This window comes from Heterocephalus glaber, unplaced genomic scaffold (assembly GCF_053883595.1).
Source record: "Heterocephalus glaber isolate CG9 unplaced genomic scaffold, H.glaber_assembly_v1.0 deba00001606, whole genome shotgun sequence".
Lineage (NCBI taxonomy): Eukaryota > Metazoa > Chordata > Mammalia > Rodentia > Bathyergidae > Heterocephalus > Heterocephalus glaber.
Window position 1 is genome coordinate 41,847,732 of NW_028258377.1, and position 15,101 is coordinate 41,862,832.

General features: G+C 48.5%; 1 protein-coding gene across 2 annotated transcripts in view; it reads left to right on the forward strand.

Annotated features, from left to right (window-relative positions):
• Maml1 (mastermind like transcriptional coactivator 1) overlaps nucleotides 1-15,101 on the forward strand; it is a 45,166-nt gene that overhangs the window by 23,493 nt on the left and 6,572 nt on the right. The window contains exons 2-3 of one of the 2 annotated variants that reach the window (XM_004836720.4): nucleotides 10,735-12,090; nucleotides 13,284-13,538. In XM_004836720.4, the coding sequence (XP_004836777.1) occupies nucleotides 10,735-12,090; nucleotides 13,284-13,538 (1,611 nt within the window). The remainder of the gene's footprint in view (nucleotides 1-10,734; nucleotides 12,091-13,283; nucleotides 13,539-15,101) is intronic. The other variant, XM_004836721.4, reaches the window with a different exon arrangement.

Sequence of the window (15,101 nt, forward strand, 5' to 3'; positions counted from 1 at the left end):
TATCTATCTATTTTTTTTTTTTTTTTTTTTTTTTTAGTACAGGGGATCGAACTCGGGTCCTTGTGCTTGTGCAGCAGGCAGCGAAACCACTGACCTAAATCCCCGGCCCTTGCTGAGAATTTTTATAAAAATGCAAATCTGAGCTAAGTGGTGGTGCATGCCTGTGACCTCAGCACTCAGGAGGCTGAGGCAGGAGGATCACAGGTTAGAGCCAGTCCAGTTTAGGCAATGTATCAGTTTAGTGAGACCCTGACTCAACAAATAAAGAGGGCTGAAGGTGTAGCTCAGTTTGTTTGCTTTTCCCACCATTAAGTCTATTGGTGCATTTTAGGTATAAAATACATTTACACACATCATTGGGATCTTGTACCATTAAGGGAAGCTTAACAGTGTGTTTCTGACCCTTCTATCTTATCCAGCCTACTTAGGGTGGATAGCACTCACATGGTTAATCCTAGTGCCCTTGAGCCTAGCTAGCATTGCACCTTGAATCAATTTCAGTGTCACACACTCTAGATCCAGCCACCTAAGGCTCTGAAAAAGCCACCTATGACAGTTTGAGGCATTTAGGGGACATCTAGAACCAAACATTCTCTCCCTGGCCCTCCCCAAAGACTCATGCACATCCTTTTATGCAAAAGGCATTTAGTCCATCTCTAAGAGTTGCTGAAGTCCTAACGGTTTCAGCATTGCTGAAAAGTCGAAATCCCAAATCTCTGAGATTTAAGGCAAACTCTTAGCTGTGAGTCCCTGTACAAATGAAAAAAAGTTCAACACTTTCAAAGAACACTAGCACAAGATAAACATTATCATTCACAAAGGTACAAATAGGGTGATACAAAGGAATGGGACTAAGGCAAGTCCAAAATCCACCAGGGCAAACGTTAATCTCTATAGTTCCATGTGCAACATCTAAGGCAATCTGTGGCAAGTTTTGAACTCCAAAGGGATTGGTTGACTCAGTCCCTATAGCATTTCTGGTGGTTGTATCTCCCATGGCTTCTCTACTGGGCTAGTTCTGCTCCCTACTTGCAGTTTTCCTCAGACAGTTCATGGTCCTGGCTTCTTCAAACTTCTGTTATCTCCACTTCACCTTCAGCTTCACATTCACAGCTTCACACCCTGCACTGTCAGAGGCACATTGCCTTTCCTCCCAGGTCTTCTGAAATCTGAATGGAAGCGTTCCTGACCCCACAACTCTTGTATTCTGCCTGTGCCTATAACCAGCACCACATGGATGACACCAAGGTCCGTTGCCAGCTGGAGCAGTAGCCTGGGTTCCTTCTTTCTTGGCTGTAGGGCTCCAGTGTCCATGAACTAAATCCTGATGAACAACTCTCATAGGCTGCTGCCATTCTGGAATATGGTGCTCTGGAGCTCTCTTCTCAAAGCAAAGCCTTTCACTTTTGCAAATTTGAGGCTGCAAAGGATGAAGTCCTCTGCTTCTTGTGATACTCAACAGACCATCTTTTCTATTCTATTGCTCCTTCTCAACAATCAAGATCTCCTCTCCTCTATCTTTGCAGTCCACAGCTTTACTGGAGCTTCCCTTCTGGCCAATCTCAAAACATTTTAAATCATTCTGCTGGGCCCTTTGCTCTTGATTCTCAACATAGATCTGGGTAAAAGCCCCCAACTGCAGCCATGAGACTGTGTCAACATTAGACTTCCTTGAAATTTCTTCTGGAGATTAATTAGTCTGCCATCCTTAATCTCAGTCTCAGGCAAAGTCTCTGGACATGACAAAAATGCAGACAAATTTTCTGCTAAATCATAATACACATCATCTGGAGTGCAACAGCCAATGCAGTCCTTCACAATAGAAACCTTCTGAGGCTGGTCTTTACTGGCTTTCTGGTCTTCTGAGCTCTGAACAGAATCTCCCATCAAGTATAGCTGAGGTGTTCCAGCTCCTTTTCAGCTGTCATCTCTTAATCTTTCCAAACTCCTCCCACAAACTATCCCCAAATGCTCCTTAACCACATGGTCAGATAGAGTCAGAGCAATGACCCCACTTCTCTGGTACCAAATTCTGTCTTAGTTAATTTTCTGTTGTTGCTGAGACAAAAATCCTCAATGCTAAAAGTTAAGAGGGAAGGGGTTTCTTCAGCTTACAGTTTGTAGAGGTTTCAGTCCATAATCAGCTAGCTCCAAGGCAGGCTGGCACATGGTAGAGGAGCAACAGTTCATGAAGGTGGAAGACAGCAAAAGCAACAAGGGAGATAATTGTTTATTTACATGGAAAATCTCCGGGTGTAGCTCAGTTTCAATGCTCTAGGTTCCAGTGTCTGAGGGGGTGTGAAACTTAGCCCTAATCACTTATAAATATGTACGCCCTCTGCAATCTTGAGTCTGATCAAGCCTCAACTGCCAGTTTACAGAAAACACAGAGATGGAAGGACTTGTAAAGGTCACCATGGAGATAAAGTCAGCCAGCTAGGGAAGCAACAAATTCTACAGGTCAAGTGACCGAGCTCCTTTAACAAATGAAAGGCATGGGGTGCTGGGCATGGTGGCACATGCCTGTAATCAAACTCAGAAGGCTGAGAAGGAGGATTGCCCAGAGTTTGAGGCCAGCCTGGACTACATAGTGAGTTCAAGGCCAGGCTGAACTATATAGGGAGACCTTGTCTCAAAAAAACAAAAAGCAAACAAAAAAAGGCATGTTGGAGGGGAGAAGAGAAAACTCTGGTGTATGTGGAAAAGGGCTTAAGACAGTAAGATGCAGTGTGTTGGATCCCTATTTGAATGAAACAACTGTAAAAATAATTTGATGTTTTTTAACATTCAGTAATGATATGGGAGTTTTTGTCTTTGGCTTTTGAAAAAAATTTTGTTTTACCAGTACATGTTTGCAGTACATAATGAGTGCATTCATGGCGGGGAGTTAGTACATGAACAGAGCACATCTTAATTTTTTTCTGTGTCTCATCCCCTTCCCTCTATTGTGATCCCCCACCCCCACATGGGGGATCAAACTCAGGACCTTGCGCTTGCCAGGCAGGCATGGCACCACTGAGCTAAATCACCAGCCCTATCGTGATTATTTTTTAAAGAGCTTTTATATTTTAGGAGACACGTGCTGAAGTGTTTAAGGAGAAATTATGTGAGACCCAGGTTAGCCCAGGAAGTGGGTAGGGTATAAATGAAGCAAGATTGTCTGTGTGTTTTACCAGGGCATTGGCATCTGAGGGCTCATTGTACTGGTCTGTGTAGTTTTGCTGTGTTTGAAATCTTCCATAATAAATTATTGTAATTGTTTTAAGATATCGATGAGACAAGGAAATTTGAACACAGATAGGACAGAGGATGATAGTTTTTTGGGTTTTTTTGGTACCAGGGATCGAACTCGGGACCTTGTGCTTGCAAGGCAGGCACCAGAACCACTGAGCTAAATCCCTGGTCCGATAGTTATTTTTAAAAATCATAATCCCACCTATTCAGGAGGCTGAGGCAGGAGGATTACAAGTTTTAAGCCAGTCTGGGCAGTTCAGCAACACCTTGTCTCTAAATAAAAAATGAAAAAGGCTGGGGTGTAACTCAGTCATAAAGTGTCCTTGGTTTGATCCATAGAACCAGAAAAGAAAAGAAAAAAAAATATTTTTTGGTTGTTTTTTGTTCATTGAGCCAGTATCTCACCATGTAGTCCAGGCTGGCCTCCGACTTGTGATCCCCCTGCCTTGGCCTTTGGAGTGCTGAGATTATAGTTGTGTACCACCATGCCCATCTTAATTATTATTTTTTTTTTTTGGTACCGGGCATCGAACTTGCGACCTTGTGCTTGTGAGGCAGGCACCGGAACCACTGAGCTCAGTCCTCAGCCCCTTAAATTTTTTTTTTTTAAACCAGGGTCTTGCTTTTGTAGTGCAAGCTGTCCTTGAACTCACTCTCCCAGGCTGGCTTCAAAGAAATAGACTTCTTTTAAGGTTTTATTAGAGCTGGAGATGTAAAGAGCTCAACTAGCATGCAAAAGGCCTTGGGTTTGATCCTGGGGGTGGTCCCTTTTTCATGTTTGTCTATTATCAGATTCCTGGTTTTCATTCTGTGATGTTGTGCTCTAATTTTCTAAAGTACAAACATGGGGGAGAAATGTGAGGTTACATAGGACCTCTCTTTACTGTCTTTGTAATTTCCTGTTAACATATAATTATTTCGGAGTAAAAAGTTTGGGTTGGCTGGTTTTTTGAGACAGGGTCTCATTGTGTAGCCCAGGTTGGCCTAGAACTCACAGTGATCCTGCTGCCTTAGCCTCCCGAGTCCTGGGATCACAGGTGGGTCCCCCCACACACACCTGGCCTGGTGGGAATGTCACTGCCTTCTGGATGTCCTAAGACAAGAGTGGAGATCTTCAGTTCTCACCATGCTGGGCTGTAGCATTCTGCATCACTCACTCTTACAAACTGTTGATTCAAAGAGTGTCATAAAAGTGAGAACTGTTAGGAGTTACAGGCAGTTCTGTGCTTTGTTTTCTTTAAATATTTCATAAAGAGTAGTCGTCGCCTTGGAGTGTGGGATTTCATCGTGGCACAGCCTGTTTCCGGTCGTGGCACTTGATGGAGCTCTTCTCGCTGTTTGTGTGCTTCTCAGTCCTTGGTGTTTCGCGCTTCCTTTCGGAGGGTCACCTGCAGGGCTACTTGGGCCACTTACCCTCTGACAAGTGACTAGCTGGGGCCTCTGCAGCAGCTCCCCACCTTCGACGCTCCTTCCCAAAACAGCTGATTTCTTTTCTTTTATTTTTTTCATTCATTCTTTCTCTCTTTTTTTTCAGACAGGGTCTGTGTAGTCCAGGCTGCCCTCAAATTTGTGGGAATCCTGCCTCAGCTTCCTGAGTACTGACACTATACGCGTGTGCCACCATGCCCAGCTTTATGTGATTTTCTGAGTTTCAGATCAGTTGTAAAACAGGGACAATGGTCCTCATCTTCCAGGGTTGCTTTGAAGGTTAAGTGGGGTCCTGAATCAACTGGGAATAAAGAAGTATCATCATAATTAGCCAGGAACAAACCCCGCTGAACGGCCGGGATGAGTAGCCAGCCGGCCACGCTGGTCAGTGACGACTTGTCCCTGTGGAAACAGCAGGGTCCGGCAGAGCTCGGGAGAAGAGGAAAAGCCGTCGAGAGTTAGGCCGAAAATCACTTTAAGAAATTCTGGCCCTGTGTTTGAATGGATACTTTTGGAGAGTCCGGGTGTTCTGCACCCTGGTGCAGCTGGGAAGGCGATGCTGAGGACGTCAGAGGCACTGTCGGGACTGAGTGCAGCTGGGAACCACAGAAGGGGCTTGAGAGAAGGAGAGGTAGCCGGGTGAGGTGGTGCAGGCCTGCGATCCCAGCACTAGGAGGCTGAGGCAGGAGAATCACTGTGAGTTCGAGGCCAGTCTGGACTACCCAGTGAGTTCAAGACAAGCCTGAACTACACAGCGAGACCCTGTCTACCAAAAAGAAAGAAACGAAAAGGGGAGATGTGATCAGATCTACCCTAGAGTACCATCACTGTACCACTCTAACTGGTGGGGTCAGGATGCGCCTGGCTTTCGATACAGTTGGAATGATTGAGACAGAGACGAGGGGACGCAAGGAGGGCTGAGGAGACTGGGCGCAGCGCAGTGGTAGAGCTCTTCCCTCGCACTGGAGACCCCCAGATTCCACCCCAGCACTGAAGAAAGGAAGGGGCATAGGCAGAGAGGGTGAGGCGGTGGGGAAGAAAGCCAGGGAGGTGGGCTGGGCAGTGAGGCCGGAGAGGGGCCCTGGTGTCTGGCCTGGCTCCTGTACTAGTGGCATGCTCTGAGACAGGGGCAAGTCAAAGGAAGGGGCGAAGACCGGGCGGGGTTCTGCGCGCCCTCTTCTGAGCTGCCTGCGTGCCGCCGGGTGCAGGCGTGCGGGTGGGTGGTGCAGAGCAGGAGGCGGGGCTTGGAGCCGCACCCTCGAGCGCGCTGAGGTGCTGTCTTTCCTGTCTTTGGAGGAATGGAGTGTGGCTGTGGGGAGGAGCAGGTGTGCGGGGAGGACTGAGGCGATAACAGACCTGGACTGCAGGTGAGGCACCTGGAAGGGTCCAGGGGAGAAGGGTTCTAGGCGAAAGGAAGAAGAGCAGCGCAGGGAGCAGCCGGCTGGTCGCGGAGCAAGGGAGGCCAGTGGGTGTGAGTGGAGATGGGAGGGCGGTGCCTGCACACTGGGGCTGGCTCTGAGTGGGGCTCGGGCCTGGGGTCGGGAGGACGGCGATGGGTGAGGGCATCCGGGGAGAGGGTGCAGAAGGGCCCTTCATTGGAGGGCAGGAGAAAGGAGGAGCCAGAGAGGTGGAAAAGAAGACGAGTCAGTGTGGAAAGGGAGTGTGAAGAGGCAGCTAACGGGATCGCTGCGTGGGGGGGGGCTTGGAAGGCAGGGAGGGGCGCTGAAGTGTGGCCTGCATTTAACAGCCGTAGTCACTGCTGACCTCCTGGAGACTCCTAACCCCTGCCTTCTCCCCACATCCCATCCGTTCCCGTGGGGGTGGGGGGTGCGGAGGCCTGAGGTGCTGGGTGGTTTGGGTGACAGCTGGGTGAAAGGAGAGGGAGGGGCAGGAAGCCCTGCGCCCCCGCTGGCCCTGGTGTAGGGAGTACTGATAAGAGAACCCCTCCTGACCTAGCAGCCACAGCTGTCACTCCGTGGAAGCCTGGAGGCGTTGTCATTTTTTCCATGAGATGGAGCACAAAGCACACCGGGAGCGGTGGTGGGTGGTTAGAGGAGGAGGAAGTTGAGACCAAGCAAGGGATCCTCCCTGAGGTTCGTGGGGCAGAGACAGGATGCTGGCTGACTTACGGTCTGCAAGGTGGGCAGCCGACAGGACACTCCAGCTCCGGTCGGAACCACGTGGATGCCCTGCACCCCCTCTCTTTCGGGGAGCCTGACCCTGTCGCGGAAGACCAAGGCTTCCTTGTGAGCTGGCCCAGCCTGCAGGGTGCTTTGTGGCTTGCCAGCCCAGAACACACACTGTTCTCCAGCAGGCCGCGAGCACAGACGGCGTTGTTTCCCAGAACTGGGTCCTCCTGGACCCTGACTGAGATAGTTCGGTACTTGGAACAGGAATCTCTTGAGCTGAGCACCAGATGAAGCAGGCCCCTGTGTTCATAGGTGGCAGCCGGTTTTGTGCCACCTGAACACCTGCTGTTTGCTCTTACGTAACTTTTAACTTGTTCGGGCTATTTTTCCACCCTGTTGTAAATGCTTGGGCCTAGCTCCAAGGCTGGCTCATCTGTGCTTCCCCTACATAGCCCGAGGTACCCAAATCTGCCAGGGCCGCCGCAGTCCACACCCCCCATCCATTCCCATTGAATTTTGTGAGTAGTTGAGAAAACGCCCCAATATTTCCTTTGGCTAAAAAGAAGTGCTATTGCAAAATTGAGTCGTCTTTGGGACTTGTCTGCAGCTGTTTGCATGTGGCTATTGAAAGAGGGTGTGGCGGCTTTTATAATCGTTGGGGCAGAGAGGGAGTCTGTTTCTAATCTGGGATGGCCAGCTGACTCATCAAGTGCCCTGACCCCTAGGTTTCCATCGTCCCTCCTAGGAAGATGGAAACTTAGCTCCTGGGTTTCCAGAACAGCCGGGCCATGGTTCTGTGGAACAAAAGAAAATTAGAAAAGGCAGAAATAAATATTAGCAACTCATTTTTATTTCCTCTGACCAGTTAAATGGGGATGAATCTAACTTCCCAAACGGTCGGCTTTATAGAGTCCATTTTACAAGTGTGGTCCTCGTCTGCCTGCCCACCCCTAGGTGGCAGTAGCAAGCAGGAGTGCTCATCGGAAAGCAAGAACAGCTGTCCTGCACGGAGGCCCTGCTCTTAAACTGGGTCCGAGGGTTGTGTTCTACCTCTGCCCTGCAGTTCTGTTTCTCCAGCATTCCCAAGGGTGTTTTTCTTAATTACCCACATATGGATTTAAATTCTCAGCTGGGATTTATAGAGCACTGTGCAGTTAACTTTAACAGTTAAGAAAATCTTTTTTTTGCTTAAATTCTTTCATTGGTACCTTTTAGCTATTTAATACATTTACATTTATCATTGGGTGCTTGTACCTGCACATCATGTATCTTGGTTCTTTTTTGGTACTGGGGATCAAACTCGGGTCCTTGCGCTTGCAAGGCAGGCGACAGCACCACCGAGCTAAATCCCCGGGCCTTGGTTCTTGTTATTTCCCCATTACCTCTGCGCCCTTCCCTATTCACATAGACTTTGTTTCCATTTTTTTCTTTTCTCATAATTTTTCATTTCCCTTCTTTCCTTTCCCCTTCCCCTGCCCCTTTGTACCTTTTCTTCCTATTTCAAGTTATCAGTTATTCTTTTTAATCCTTATTTATACTTTCAGTTTCTCACACCAGAGAAACTCTTCGGTATGTACACATGTGTGTCCTATTTATTTCACTTAAGAGGATGGCCTCGATATGCCTCCATTTAGCTGTAAATGACTCTAGTTTCTCGTTCTTTATGGCTGAATAGTACTCCATTTTATAAAAAAAAAACCCACATCTTCTTTATCCAGTTTCCAGTTGATGGGCACTTGGGCTGTTTCCAAGCTTTAGCTGTTACAAACTGTGCCGCTATAAAATGGGTGTGCATATATCACTATGGTATTCTTTTAATTCTTTGGGGAAGATATCCAGCAGGGGAATAGCTGGGTCAAATGGGACCACTAGCCCTAGTTCTAAGAAAAAAAATCTTAAAACCAGGCCTGGTGGTGCTCGCCTGTAATTCCAGCGCCCAGGAGCTGAGAGGCAAAAGGATCGAAAGTTCAAGGCCAGGGCTGGGATTTAGCTCAGTGGTTCTTCCGCCTGCCTCCCTTGAATGCGCAAGGTCCTGAGTTTGATCCCCAGGACCCCCACCCCCAAAAAAGTTTGAGGCCGGCCCAGGCAACTCAGCAGGAGTCTCTTACCAAAAAAATATGATCTGGAGATGTAGCTGGGTGGTGAAATGCGTGCCTAGTGATACTGGGTTCAGTCCCCAGTATCACAAAATAAAAAGAGGCAAAATTTTGATGTCATGGGGGAAAATATGGTAGCTTTAGAATTGGGCTTAGAGGGCCGGGGATTTAGCTTAGTGGTTTTGCTGCCTGCTGCGCAAGCGCAAGGACCCGAGTTCAATCCCCGGTACCAAAAAAAAATAAAAAAGAATTGGGCTTAGAGCCAGGCATGGTGGCGCATGCTGATCACAGGGAGCTCTAGGCCAGCCTGGGGTACATAGTAGTTCAGGGCTAGCTTGAACTACAAAGGGAGACCCTGTTTGAAAACAACAACAACAACAACAAAAAGTAGGGGCTTAGATATTGAGAAACTTGGCATCTAACAGGTTGTCTCCTGCAGAGAGCTGATGCCGACAGAGTTGCCTCAGACAGGACACCCGAATCAGAGCACTGCTCTGCAGTGGAGGAAATAGCCCAGCATGCTGCTCCCTGTGACTCCTAAAACCTGTTCAGAGATAATAGTTAGGGCTGTGGTTGGGAACAGTTTAATGACCATAGATGCTCAGGGTTAGTGAGGGGGGGAGTGGTATTGTAGGTGGAGGATGAAAACAAAATGTAATAAAAGTAAATGTAGGTTTAGAGGCTGACTGCAGGCACCTCCTCTGTCCGTGGACGATCACACTCTGGCAGTTGAAGATGAGGATAGGGAAGCAGGAGGGTACCACCTTGTCTCCTCCCAACCCACTGTCATGTTCTCATCATGAAACACCTGCAACTGAATGCTCAAGGTGCTCACTGCTGTACTGCTTGCATAGGGCATTTGCCTTATTCTGTAGCCATATTCAGATTTGCCCAATCTTTGGGGAGGTAGAGGCCCATGAAGAGAAGGGTCCACCTTATTTGTCTTTATGTTCTCCATGGTCTTGTCCCTGGCACACGTAGACTCCTAATGAGGTTAGTTAAAAATGGTGAAGCAGAGAATAACAGTGCCAGGGCAGACATGATTGTGTTCCAGTGAAGGGCCGGGGAGAGGGTCGTGAGGGTGGTGTTCACGAACTGGATTAGAAGATGCTTAGGCGTTGAAGGGGAGGAGACTGGGATAGAAGCCGAAAGGCAGAAGGCTGTGTGACAAGTGAAGAACCAATCCATTTCCCCATTTCTTTTTCTTTTTTTGGTATTGGGGATTGAACTCAGGACCTTGCCCTTTTGAGGCAGGTGTGGTGCCACTGAGCTAAATCCCCAGCCGTAAGAAACAATCTAGTTCCTAGAGGCTGCACTAGGCAGAGCTTCTTCAGTTGAAAGGAACAGAATCCATGTTAAGCCAGCTTCAACAGAGTTATTTATTGATTCATGTAAGTGGCAAGTCAAGGCAGGTGACTGATCTCAGGTATGGTCCAGAATTCTAATAATGTCCCCAAGAATTTCGATGTTTCCTCAGGCTCTTCCTTAGCTCCACTCCTGGATAAACCCTCCAGCTAGATGCCAGGTAGCATCAGGCTTGTATCATACAAAAAAGGGCTTTGCAAAAGGACCTGAGTTTGATCCCCGGTACCAAAAAGAAAAGAGGGCTGTAGAAGTCCAGGGTCTGACACATTTTCCCCAGTGGAGCTTGACGGTGGATTTTGACCAACCAGACTCAGACCTGGGGGTGGGGCAGTCCTACTAGGGGAAGTGGAGGTGTGCTCCCAGAAGTGTGGAACCCCAGAGAGCGTGAGGATGCCAGACCCTGGTTCATGTGACTGTTGGAAGCAGAGGAAACCTCAGATGTGATATTATGTACCCAACTCTTTTTTTTCAATGTTTTTCAGCATCTTCATGACACAGTGAAAAGGAATCTTGACAGCACTGCCTCCCCTCAGAATGGCGAGCAACAGAATGGCTATGGAGACCTCTTTCCTGGGCATAAGAAGACCCGCCGGGAGGCCCTGCTGGGTGTGGCCCTGTCTGCCAACGGGCTGCCTCCATCCTCACCCCTGGGTCAGCCTGACAAGCCTTCGGCGGGAGAGGCCTTGCAGTCCGGTGGGAAGCACTCCCTGGGGCTAGAGTCCATCAACAAAAAGTGTCTGGCTGACCCAAGCCTCCACTTGAACGGAGGCAGCAACACTGGGGAGTCCTTTCCTCTGAGCCTGAGTAAGGAGCTGAAGCAGGAGCCTGTTGATGACCTTCCATGCATGATCACCGGGGCTGGAGGATCCATCTCACAGAGCAACCTCATGCCCGATCTCAACCTCAACGAGCAGGAGTGGAAGGAGCTCATCGAGGAGCTGAACAGGTCGGTGCCTGACGAAGACATGAAGGACCTGTTCACTGAGGACTTTGAGGAGAAAAAGGACCCAGAGCCTTCTGGTTCTGCCACACAAACCCCCTTGTCCCAAGACATTAATATTAAGACGGAATTCTCTCCAGCAGCCTTTGAGCAGGAACAGTTAGGCTCTCCACAAGTGGGGGCCGGGCCTGCAGGGCAGAGCTTCCCAGGGCCTTCCTCCGCACCTGTGCGCACGGACAACCCTAGTGCCAGCCTGATGCCAGCGTCAGCCCAGGCCCAGAGTGCGCAGAGGGCCCTCACAGGCGTTGTGCTGCCTGGCCAGGGCCCGGGGGGCGCCCCCGAGCTGTCCTCTGCCCACCAGCTCCAGCAGATTGCCGCCAAGCAGAAGCGTGAGCAGATGCTCCAGAACCCACCGCAGGCCGTCCCAGCCCCCGCCCCAGGCCAGATGTCCTCCTGGCAGCAGACGGGGCCCTCCCACAGCCCCTTAGATGTCCCTTATCCCATAGAGAAGCCTGCTAGCCCTGCTGGCTACAAGCAGGACTTCCCCAGCTCCCAGCTGCTTATGATGCCTGGTGTGAACAAGAGCTCCCCTCGGCCCGGAGCCCCCTTCCTCCAGCCGGGCCATGTGTCACTGCTGAGTCACCAGCCACAGGGTAACTTGAGTCAGAACTCTGTGAATAACCAAGGATCGGTGCTGGACTATGGCAACACGAAACCCCTTTCCCATTACAAAGCAGACTGCGGGCAAGGTGGCCCCGGGTCTGGCCAGAGCAAGCCAGCCCTGATGGCCTATCTCCCCCAGCAGCTGCCTCATCTGAATAATGAGCAAAATCCCTTGTTTCTAATGAAACCAAAGCCAGGAAATATGCCCTTCCGATCACTGGTTCCGCCTGGCCAGGTAAGCATGCAGTTCATTCTGCATCACTCTGCTGCAGACACTGGGAAGGTTTCTTGCTAAACCGGAAGTTGGGCCAAGGTAGTTGTGGAGTAGAGGGAGGAGGATGTACCTACCATCACCCTTCCATTCCTTTGGGAGTGAGAACATAAAAATAAACCCAAGTTGATTTTTAATAAAAGTAAGTTATAGGGCCAGGGATTTAGCTCAGTGGTTCTGCTGCCTGCCCCGCAAGCACAAGGACCCAAGTTCAATCCCCGGTACCGAATGAATGAATGAATGAATGAATGAATGAAAGAATGAAAGAAAGGTATAATTGTCCAGTACAAGTTGATCTTTCTTTTTCTGGTACCAGGGATCAAACTAAGAACCTTGGCTTGCAAGGCAGGCATGGTGGCACTGAGCTAAATCCCCAGCTACAAGTTGATTTTAACTACACAAACATTAGAGGAATCACCTGCATTTAATCTAGTATCTCTTTCATGCCACACAATTTAAATTAAGTCATTTGTGCCCGTGTTTTATTAAATGAGCACATTTAATGTATTTTTTTAGAAGCTTTGCTTTTTTGCCACCTTACAGATCTGTGCTCAGAGTCCCCTGTACTGGGTACAGTTGGTATATGGCTGTAATCACACTTATTTAAGAGGCTGAAGCAGGAGGATCTTGGGTTCAAGGTCAGCCTGGGCAACATAGTGAGACCCCATCTCAAAAGTCAAAACAGTCTGGGTGTGGTAGCACCCCCCTGTAGTCCTAGCACTCAGGAGGATGAGGCAGGAGTACCATGAGCTCAAGGTCAGCCTGAACTGCGTAGTGGGACTCTGTCTCAAAAAAAAACAAAAAAAAAATTACACCATTAGACTCTCATGAGGTTTACATATACAAACTAGTAAGAACTGAAGAGCTTAAAACGTTGACCTTGTTTACATAATACTTGTTATTGGCCCTTTTCCTGTTTTGAGTTCCTCTTTTCTGAGTATAAGCAGTGATGTTGAAATATTATGGTAGCCACTGGTGAATCTTAAGGGAGCAGAGCTGGGGTGAGTCCCGTGGTGCTCAGGCATCGTGGGCTCTGTCTCCACCCAGCCTGCTGGAGGTGGGCAGGGAAGCTAAGCCCAGCTCAGAGACCCTGGATCACATTTTCTCTGTGTGTAGCTTCACCCCACCCGACTCCAGTGCCCTTCATCTGTTGACAGGAGCAGAGTCCTTCCAGTGTCCCTGTGCCTGCCCAGGCCACCAGTGTTGGGACCCAGTCACCTGCTGTGTCCGTGGCCACCACACACAGCAGCGCCCCATATCTCAGCAGTCAGCAGCAGGCAGCTGTCATGAAGCAGCACCAGCTGCTTTTAGACCAGCAGAAACAGAGGGAGCAGCAGCAGAAGCATTTACAGCAGCAGCAGCAGCAACAGCAGTTCTTGCAGAGGCAGCAGCAGCATCTTCTGGCAGAACAGGTGAGGGGAAGCTGGTAGGAGGCTGTGCAGGTGCTGCTTGTGCCTTTGCAGATTTCCACTGCTGTGTCGCATGCCCAGAGTGGGAGTGCTGTGGCCCCTTTTCCTGCTGTTACTGGAGATGTGGCTCTGTTCGAAGGCCCTGGGTTCAGTCCCCACCCCTGCCACAACCCAGAGCCTTGCACTGAGTTACATCTTTGATCCTTTTTTTTTGGTACTGGGGATCGAACTCCAGTCCTTGCGCATGCACGGCAAGCGGTGAAACCACTGAGCTAAATCCCCGGCCCCTGATCCTTTTTTCTTTTTTTTGAAACAGGGTCTCACTATGTAATTCAGCCTGGGCTTGAACTCACTGCAGTCCTCCTGCTTCAGCCTTCTGAGAGATGGGCTTACAGGCGTGTGGCACCACACAGGGCTTCTGACTTTTTCTTTTTTTTGTTTGTTTGTTTTTTTGTTGCAGTACTGGGGATCAAACTCAGGACCTTGTGCTTGCAAGGTATGCGCAGCGCCACTGAGCTACATCCCTGGCCCCTTACTCTTTTTCTTAATTTTATTTTGATACGGTCTAAGTTTCCCAGGCTAGCTTCGAACTTGTGATCCTCCTGCTTTACCTAAGTGGCTGGGATTACAAGTGTTTGCCACTATGCCTGAATCTTTTTTTTTTTTTTTTTTTGGTACCAGGATCAAACTCAGGACCTTGCATTTGGGAGGCAGGCACAGTGCCACTGAGCCACATCCCTGGCACTTGAATCTGTTTTTAAAAAATAACTCCTTGTTTTGGAATATTCTTCATATAACAGTTTGCCCATTTAAACTGTACAGTTCACTGATTTTTCACATATCAGAGTTGTGCAGCCATCATTGAGAACATTTTTGTCACCCCAACACCCTGTACCTATGAGTGGTCATCCTGTCTCCCACCTCCTCGGCCCTAGGCAGCCTCTAATTTACTTGCTACTTCTGTCAGTTTGCCCATTCTAGGGATTTCATAGAGGTGTTTAAGACCCATCCATGTACTGTGTATTAGCAACCCCTTCAGAGCTGCACCATATTCCGTTGTGTAGATATGCCTGTCTGTGCATGAACATGGGCGTTACTTCTGCTTTTGGATTGTTACGCATCATGCTGCTGTGAATATCCATGTACAAGTTTTTATGTGGACATATGTTGTCCTTTCTCTTTACTTTCAGATTTTTAAAAGTTTTTATATTTTGGTTCTATAAGTTATTTTTAAATGAAATGACATTTTTCTCTAAGAATGTAAAATATAGGGCAACCCATTCGGGACCCCTCCTGTCTCCCAGAAGCTAGTCCTATTCCCCATTCCTATTTCTCATTCCTTTTCATTATTTTTCCCCAATAAATTTTCCTACTCTTAAAAAAAAAATGTAAAATACAAACATTTGCCAAATATCAGATCTATGAAAATCCTTAGAAAAGTTTGTGTTTTCAGTTTGCTTGAGTAATATACCTAGGAGTGGAATTGCTGAGTCGTATGGTAATTTTTATATCTAATCTTGAGGAACTTTTAGACTGTTTCCACAGCAGCTGTGCCATTTTACATTC